The following is a 9,835-nucleotide window of genomic DNA, read 5'->3' as shown; positions in this document are numbered from 1 at the left end:
CAAAATACTTTTACAATTCAAGGCCCAAAATTTAATCTTTTAGATGATGACTATTTTTTGAAAACAGTTGTAATGAAAGTTTTGATAAGACATGAGAAGCCATTAGCAACCATTTGTTCAAGTCATTCCTTATCCTAATCCGAATATTTGACCTTTTACCAAGTATTAGTGTTTTATTTCATGAATTTATTTTTTTAAAATTTTATTATACTCTAAAATATGTGTTACTTACTCAACCTGACAATGAAATTTGGATGTGATAATATTTCAAGTTATATTTGGTTGGTGGGTTATGAGTAATTTGATTGAATTAGCATAATGTAACTCTAATAACTTGAGTTGGTTTGGTGATTGGGAGATTAGTGTTGTCTAATCATATTTCCAAAGTTTTGACCACATGATCCATGTTTAGTCACTAGCCATGTATTTTATGCAACCAAACCTTAACTTTAGTGTAAAAAAAGTACTAAGTGGTCCAAAGAAAATATAAAAATAAAAAGGCAGAAGCTATTCTTCCTCTACCTGTAATATAATAACTCTCATGTGAAAGAGATTTGAATTAACTTGAGATTCTCATGTGTGAGAAATGTGGACTTATTTCATATCCAATCACATGGGAAATAGGACCCTCCCTTGTAATTCAGAAAACTTGCACATGTTTGGTGTTCAATGTTTCCGATATTAATCTCTTGATATTCTAATATTAATGCTTCAGTCTGATAATGAGATGTGCTATGAAACTACCAAAAAGTTTCAGGCTCTTTTGAGCATAAATACAAGATTGGTTGGCCTTTGCTTTTTTGAACGTACCCTTGTTTTATTTAGAACTTTTGTTGCACACAGAAGATCCCAATTAAATGAATTTCAACTAGGCATTTATATATGACCAAGAAAAATATGTACTCATATTGAGTCCAATCATTTCCTGAAAGACAAATAGGCTGAAGAATCATGGAGTTGGTTTCCAATGGTTGGCAAAATGTCAACCAAGTCATTCACCAAACATTTCACCACCAGGTGATCTAAAAGATACTGTAGGCAAATCCATGGTCATCTAGTTTTGCTGAAAGCTAATGGGGTTTAGAAGTTCAGAGAAGCTGATAGCCGTCTGCAAGAGGAAAATGGGGACGAAGAATACTTCTCATAGTACCCTTTTTTTTTTTTTTGGTATTCTGTGACTTCCAGTAAAAAAACAATCTTATGATCAGAATCTCAGCTTTCCTGCTGAGTCAAACTTTTCTTCTTCTCTATTATGAACTTTTGGAAGAAGCATATGAACAAAGGGTTTGGTGGAAGGGGATAATGCTGACAAGCTACCAGGTTACCTTTGGATATGCCATGTGGAATTGGTTGGGAATTTAGAGCATCCAATTTTATGAGCTTTGCTTGTGGAGCTGTTTGTTAGAGATCAAAACTTGAAATTGTCCTTCAAGTAACAAACCACTTGTTGCTGCAGCAGGTCAAAGAAAACAGAGACACATCACTTTCAGGGAATCTCAACAAAGGCTTGAAAAACTGTCAATGCAATGGTAAACTCCTTAAAGGCCATTAATATGGCAAGTGGCCCAGAAGGTTATTGTTTATAGTTGAAGCTTTCCGGCGGCTTGAAGTTTAGGAATTGAATTCATAAGTTAACATTCACATTGAAGGCATGACCAGGGAATATGGATTAGAAATATGATTAATATCACGAATAACTCTTAAATTATAATAAAATGTTTAATGTATACTTAAAGTTTAAAAATCTCTAATGCAGTGTTTAAATTATGAATCAGATAACAAATGTGTTACTCACTTTTAAAATTATTAACTTCTAATAATAACATGTGATCGATAAACAACTTTTCAAGTACCATATTAGTTAATTAATTCATAACTCAAATATCAAATTAGAGATTTTTAAAATTAAAAAAATCATATTGACCATTTTACTATAATTCATAAATAATTCGTAATACTATTCCATTAAAAGTATCACAAAATGTTATCTCCTTAATTGCCAAGTATCAAGAAGGCTCAAAATAAACAAGATGTAAAAGAAATCCCGGAAATTAAAACTCAGACTATGTTAATTGTTTGAAAATTCGAAATCCAGTAGGTCCTTCCAGAAAAGAAAAAGAAGGATAAAAGAAAAAGCCTATAATATGATCGAATGGAGTTCAAAGGGCTAAAAGAAGAGGAACTTACTATCAAAGAAAGGATGATACATCCAGCGGCACCAGGAAAAAATGCATACCAAAAATTCAAGTGGTGTAACTTAACTCCATCAATAAACAGAATTGGCAAACTTGCAGCTGCATTGAAATTGGCATCAAATATGAAAATGGTTTCAGTCATGATAGAATTCAAAGTTGAAGATCGAGGACAAATCAACCAATGAGTAGTACCTGGTGGATGGGTGGAACGTGTATAGATCATGAAAGCTATGGATGCAGCAAGGGCAGCACTTCTAGCAAGCCAACCAGGTCCAAATATAGAGAATGCCAGAACACCAATTGCTGCACAACCTATCTGAGCCATGAACATATTGTACATCTGCAACATCGTGGAGGTTTTCATGACAAGGGAAAATTGTTCATCTCAAAAGAAATAACAATTACACAAAGTTAACGGGCCTACATCCCTAAGTACGTATGATGCAGGATCCATGTACCTGTCACTCATATCATAATTTTATTAATAGGCTTCTTTGTCGTAGTTGGAATCTCTATAAAACACTTTTAGATTAATTTGTTGGTCATCTTCTTTTCTTTTATCTGTGAAAGTTATTTTTTGTAGCACACCTACTGCTCTTGTTTGGATGAGTAAAAATTTTCAATTATCCAAAAAATAAAAAAACTCCCAAGTATGTGAAAGTGAAACAACTGGTTTCCACAAATTGGCAAGTAAAATTACAGCATAGTTAAAGCCCTATCGAAGATGCAAATTTGCCAATAGAGATAAGAAATCTTCTGATACATGTAGTGTTTATTAGGCCATCATTAGTTGCAAACAGATTTAAGCACTCGATCTCCAGCATTACAAGAAAGATACAGTAAAGGTAAAGCTAAATTGGCAATTAATGTCAAATGCTGCAAAAAAAGAAAGGACCATGTTAAACAAATTATGGAGATTTGTTAATTAAGAAGCTTTTTTATTCCAGATGCTGATGGCTTAGGCTCCATTTGAAAGGTTGAAAGGGTCTAATCATAAAATGTAGCTTTTGATGTGATGGGAACATTTTCTCTGAGCTCACAAATGGAGCCTTAGACGACAAAAGTAGGAACCCAATTCAAAGATCAACCACACATAATGAAATTCAATTTGAAATCATATTTAATTTAATTGAATTATGCAATTATCATTAAAAAGATGACAATCAATAAATTTATTATTCAAATTCTTACTTCAATTTTTTCCTTTATGTCCAGGTTACAGCTCCATTTGTTAAAAAAAAAAATCAAGCTGATCAATATAGTCTGAAATGTAGCTTAATTTTCTTAATCCTATTAGCAAAACATGATCCTTAATCAACCTAGTTGTGGTTTCCTATAAAAGGAACTTAGCATCTACAAAGAAATAGAAGTTCGATATCACATAGTTGTAAAAGGTGACTAATTACTTATTATGACAGCAGTGGAATCATATCATCTAGTCCATTCTAAGATAACTTCAGGAACATATAACTTGAAGTAAATACTTTTATGATTAACAATAATTTCTGTTTATCATTGCAACTAATTTGTTTGTAGTTGGAATTCAAGAATAAACCATAAATGAAAATTTTCTATAGAAAACCTGACTCTATCCAACAGCTAAGCTGAACCCAATTGTACAATTAAGGATCTTTATCGTAGGTGCCACTGCATATACTGTTGCCCTCTTAGCCTGGATTGATAGTCTAGTCTTAATAGAGTCGATATAAATGAAAATCTTGGATGCAATTTATATAAAAAATATAATTCTTCAATATCATTGGATTCATAATTCTAGTTATCATGCTCAAAATAAAGACCCTCTTTGTTGTCCATATACATTTCTCCTCTGGCAATTTTGCAGCCAATGATCTCTCACTCCGGGACAGCATTTTGGTAATATGTTTGACAACTGTTTCCTAAAACAGTGATAAGCCACTTGCATTACTATGTGACCTTCAAACCAATTTTATAATGTTAAATTAAATTATCTGAGAGCCACATTTCGATCAACCAGGACCAAGTATTAAAAAAAGGCTACACCCTCGAGGCAATGGGCCCAATTCGATGAAAAAGACAATAGGTTTTAACCACTAATAAAAGGAGGAACAAGAGAGAAATACCCGAGCAGCAGGAGAGGAGGGAGAAGCAAACAGGACCGCGCAAACGGCTCCTAAAGGTGCAATTGTCATTGAAATACCTTTTGGTGCTAAAACTTGATCCAACTTTCCCAATATCGCCATTGCCGCGAAGCCCCCTGTTTCATTTATCGACCAAAACTTCAAAATTAATAGACTTTGACATAAATTATACATGTGCTACATTTCTTGGCAAAAGGCTTATCAACATCTATAGTTTGTTGGCATATAGCGCTATAAGTCATGGGATTTTCACAAGAAATTAATGTTTACTAGCCTGCAGAAGGCCAAAGGATGTCGCTGAGTGAAGGTGCAGAAGAACTTTTCTCAGGTTTCCATGAATCCCAGAGAGGCGCAGCCACGTTGCTGCTCGATGCAACCACCACCCCGTATTCTCTTCTTTTCTTTCTTCTTAAGCTTGTTACCGTTTCAAAACCAAGAGATCTCTCCAAATCAATCTTCTTGTTTCTAACCAAACTACTTCCCTCGAACAACAATGGAGAAATTGAATTTAAACATATTGATGGTGATGGTGACGATATCAATGTTGTTGCAGGCATGGCGTTGCTTTGATGATAATAATAGTAATTAGCTCTCAATTGGGTAGCCATTTCTTAGTACTTTAAGTCCCACCACCGCAACGGCGCCACCCACCACACCGTTTCCCCTAGTCTCCATTTTTGTTCTGGTGGCAACGTTTTTATTAGCAAGGGTTGAAAAGGAACATGACAGACACAATTAAATAATTGATGTGGTATAATCTAAGAGAGAAAAAGAAGTAGCTGACCGTTTACAAATGGTGGTGAAAGGTTGGCTTTTGGAGGCTTCGAAAAGGCATTAATCTGATAGGGAATCCAGCATTGCCGCTATTTTTTTTTTTTTTTTGACATTATTGCGAATTTTTTCCATATTAATTCATTATGTCTAGACTTAATAATTTATTTATTAACATGTGTCTAACGTGATATCTTTGTCAACGCATGAATAATTGATATATAAATATGATAAAATTAATTCAATGTATAAAAATTTTAAATATAATCGATCACATTTGTTGTATGTTTATATGTAATAAGATATGATGAATATATTTAAAATTAATCTATTTAAATATTATACAAGATTAGTCTCAAGTGGATATTTAAATGTTTAATTTTTTATTTAATTTTTCTTGGGGTCTAAATAAATGGCTCAAAAATGATTATACACATCTCATAACCTCTTAATTATTTTTTTTTTTTGAAGAATTTGAAGAATTTGTCTTTGATGGTACTTTATGTCTGAACTCTGTTTTCACAACATTCTTGCACAATTTCGAATGTGGACATTAATCAGTCATTATTAAAGTTGGCACTTATGGGTTGCATTTCGATATATAGATTTAAGGTATGTAGTCTTATATAATCTTTTCCATAAATAATTAAAGAATATTAGGTGATAGTTGATCGATCATAAGTGTTAAAATTATACAAATCCATTAATTTAATAGAAAGGGAAATGGGAATTAAAATGGGAAAATGTTCAAGAAAATATGAAGAAAAATTCTTTAGAGTAATTCAAAAGCCCAAAAGGTTCCAATGGATAATTCAAAGGGCAAATTAAGCAACTTCCAACTTAAGCTATTTTAATAAATTCTTTGGATGAATGTAGCATCCTTGACTAGCCTTTGAGAGCAGCGAAGGGTCCATTTAGTGGCTTGAAATCAAGATATTAATTATAAAAGGAGTTGTTGAGGAAAATTTGAAGGTCTGCTTGACTTGAGAAAGGCATATGGCCCTATTTGTCAACCAAGGAACTCTGCTTCGTCCATCAAAGGCTGCATCCCTGCGGCCAACTGTCTTCGATTGAAAAGCTTTAGGCCTTTTTTACCAAACAAAATAAAAAGTGACAGCCTAAAATGTCATATCATTTCTATTCTTTTTAGGCAAGACTAGTACTACAAATATCTAACCGCCCTGCCATGGTGATTGTCGTTACGTGAAAAATGTGATGATTCCTATTAAAAACCAATATTCTAAAGCCACCTCACATTTAAAATTAAAATTTTTTTAATAATTAAAACGATTAAGAATTGAGTTTTGATTTATTTGAATTATAAACACTGGAACAGGTTGTACACGTTATTTGGTAACAGTGCTTTGCTACTTCTTGAACAATAAATACACTATAAAAAAAAAATCACTTCAAAGTAAATTTTCTATAGATTTCATTTTATCAAATACATTTTCTTGTAAAGGCCAATGATATTTGCTTTAAAATTGAAAGTAAAAAAGAAAACCAATTAACCCCAAAAAGGGTATTCATTGGCTGTCCTTTCTTAGAAGAAGTTTGGCAAAAGACTCTTCAATTGTGCGAATCAATAAAGGAGTAAAGAATTGGGCAGAAGAACCAAGTTAGATAGTAATAAGGTTAAAAGCGAGAAAATTAATGCCCATCTTTTGGTGCATACCATGGAAATGCTTGTATTTATCAAATATGAAAAAAAAAAAAAAAGAAATTGTAGGCTGTTTAGACATATGATAGAGGTAGTAGCACAGATGATGAACTGTGTAAGGATGCTAGAACGAATTTGTTATATAGGCTATATCATATTACTGCAGATATAATTAATAAAAATTTATGAGACGCTTGGAATCTCAAAGTTGTTATCTTAAAATAGGCTGCTATTGGATGATATTTTTCGATTCTTTATAAAGATTGTGAAACTATTGTATGGTAGCAAAATTTTGTTAGCTTTGGCTTCTAAAAAAAAAAAAAATTGTACTGTTAGACTTGAAATAATAAATATAATAACATATAAATAATATATCACAATAAATTCACAATGAAAAGACAATAATCAAATATGAAAAAAAATAAAATGCACTAAAATTTAAGTAAAAAATCTTTTAATACAGAGAGAAAAACTATGGACCATAAGAAAAATCTCTATTATTAAATAATAGATATATAAGATTTTTTTTTTGCTAAAACTAAAATTAAACAATAATTAGAGAAATAATTAAAAAAATCTTATTAAATATATGACTCTATAAATACATTTTAGATTTGTTCATAGAAAGCACCAACCCTATATCCATTGTTCAAAATGTAAAATAATGAATTATGAACACGCTGATAAAATTTTAGCTCAATCAAGTGCAATAAAAAGTAAAAAGCTTATGAGCTTTTTATTAGTTAAAAGAAAAATGGGCTGAACCCATGTTCTTAACAATATCTCTTTTAGCCTCATTAAAAGGAGATAAATTATCATAACAATCTTATTTAAAACTTACTTTGGTCAAGAAATACATTCCAGCCAAGTTATTGTAAAGTTCAAACTTTTCACTAAAAAATGTCTTAGTCAACATATTAGCTACATTCTCATAGTATGGATATTTTTCAATTGCATTTACCTCTCTTTAATAATCAAACATAACTAATGATATCTAACATCAATATTTTTTTTCTAGCATGGCATATAGTATTCTTAAATCTAAAATATTCTGACTATCACAAAATATTACATATTCTTTCGATTCAACCACAATTCAAGAAAAAAATATTCCATTCAAAGCATTTCTTTACATACTTCAATTGCTACAATATACATAGCCTCTGTAATCGACAAGGCAACAAACTTTTATAACTTAGACTGCTAAGATATAGCTCCTTCCGTAAAAGTGAACAAATATCTTAAAGTAGATTTTTTACCATCAAGAACACCTATCATGTCAATATCAATAAAACTATTCTAGAATTGGTTAGATAGTTTCATAACTCTAGCACATCTTTTAATGTGCCTTTTAAATATCTAAAGATCATTTCACTACTTCCTAATAAACTTTTCTCGAATTAGAAAGAAATTTACTCACTAAACCATTTGCATGAGCAATATTAGGCCATGTGCAAATCATAAGATACATTAAAGAATCGATTCATAAGAATAAAAAATACTAGACATAATTAGTTACATTTTCTTAATCATTGGATAAGATTTTTTACTCAAATAAAAATGGATGGCAACTAGAGTACTAACTGATTTAACATGCTATATGTTGAATTTATGAAGCACCTATTTAACATACTTATATTATGACAACCGTTATCTCGGATAATATCCATATCAAGAATCTATTTTACTGGTCCTAAATCTTTAATGTCCAAAGACTTAGACAATTGTTCTTTTAACTTGTTAAACATATTAGTATCTTGTCTTATAATCAACATATCTTCAACGTATAATAAGAGTATCATGAAGTTACCATTAGTGAATTTTTTATCATACATATAAAGATACATTGCTATTATTTTATAGCTATGGCTCAACATAAAAGAATCAAACATCTTGTACCATTATCATGGAGCTTGTTTTAAGCCATATAAGTTTTTCTTTAATTTACAAATTAAGTTCTCTTTCCTTTTCAATTCAAAACCCTCAGGCTTATCTATATAAATCTCTTCTTACAAGTCATAATGTAATAATGCAATCTTGACGACAAGTTACTCAAGCTCAAGATTCAAACTAGTTATTAATCCTATTACCACTCGAATGAAAGCTTAACAAGATCATATATAGCATTTTTTTGTAATGACTCTATTTCTTCTTTTATTACTTTTAACTAGTACTTTCTATTCGAAATAGTCTGCACATATTGTAAACTCTCTCTCCTTTTCATTAGTAACTAAGGTAAATTTGAAACTTGGATACCTAATGGATGGTTAATACTTTTCGATAGATCTCTTAGGCTGAGACTTTACACTACTTGATGCTGAAAATAGCTCCATTTACTCAACATTCTTTAGTGTAGAGAACTACTCCTCATACTCAAAACTAATTGCATTTGGCTTACTACTAACTATGACTAGTGTATTCGTATTCTCAAGTTTTATCTTTTACTGCTCAAAATTAATTGCATTTGGCTCACCATTAACTGTGAGTAGCTTATTCGTATCCTTAAGTTTTATCTTTTACTTATTTACACAATTTATGGTTCTTTTAAGTGAAGCATCTATCATTATCGAATTATCACACTTTACAATAACTTGTGAGTATTCTCATTCCTCTTAAGATTTGTTATATTTTTTTTTATAAAAAACTACATCTCTGCTTCTAATTTTTTTATTCACCTAATCCTATAGTTTGTAGCTAAATTTCTCATCACTATATCTAACAAAAATATACTATGTAACTTTACTGTCAAGTTTTAACCTTTATTCTTTTGGCACATACATGAATGCTTTACATTTAAAAATTTTCAAATGAGAGTATGAAGCATTTTTTCATCCATACTATTTTTGGAATGCTAAAACCTAAAGGAATTGATGGTGATCTGTTAATTAAATAGTAGTCTATTTTAACTATTTTACCCTAGAATAGCTTTGGTAATTTTTTCATTCAATATACATGTGACTTTTTTCATAATAGTGTCATTCATCTTTTCACTATATCATTATATTGCTGTATTTTAGGTTTTGTTATTTCATGCTTGATCTCATGTTTTGAACAATAGTTTTTAAAGTTTTTAGATATGTATTCTCTAC

The 9,835-nt window shown here is 30.9% G+C and overlaps 1 protein-coding gene across 1 annotated transcript; it reads right to left on the bottom strand.

Annotated features, from left to right (window-relative positions):
- Positions 1-853: 853 nt before the first annotated feature.
- Positions 854-5,181, bottom strand: LOC111312325 (uncharacterized). The gene is made up of 5 exons (XM_022912499.2): positions 4,590-5,181; positions 4,298-4,431; positions 2,388-2,535; positions 2,188-2,294; positions 854-1,450 (listed from the first exon to the last, which is right to left on the bottom strand). The coding sequence occupies exons 1-5, from the start codon at positions 4,921-4,923 to the stop codon at positions 1,409-1,411; spliced, it is 765 nt and encodes a 254-aa protein (XP_022768234.2). The 5' UTR covers positions 4,924-5,181; the 3' UTR covers positions 854-1,408.
- Between the last annotated feature and the right edge of the window lie 4,654 nt (positions 5,182-9,835).

Source organism: Durio zibethinus, chromosome 9, assembly GCF_047325235.1.
Source record: "Durio zibethinus cultivar Kanyao isolate XHJ-2024 chromosome 9, ASM4732523v1, whole genome shotgun sequence".
Lineage (NCBI taxonomy): Eukaryota > Viridiplantae > Streptophyta > Magnoliopsida > Malvales > Malvaceae > Durio > Durio zibethinus.
The sequence above is the reverse complement of the archived record's forward strand: the minus strand, read 5'-3'. Positions and strand labels throughout refer to the sequence as shown.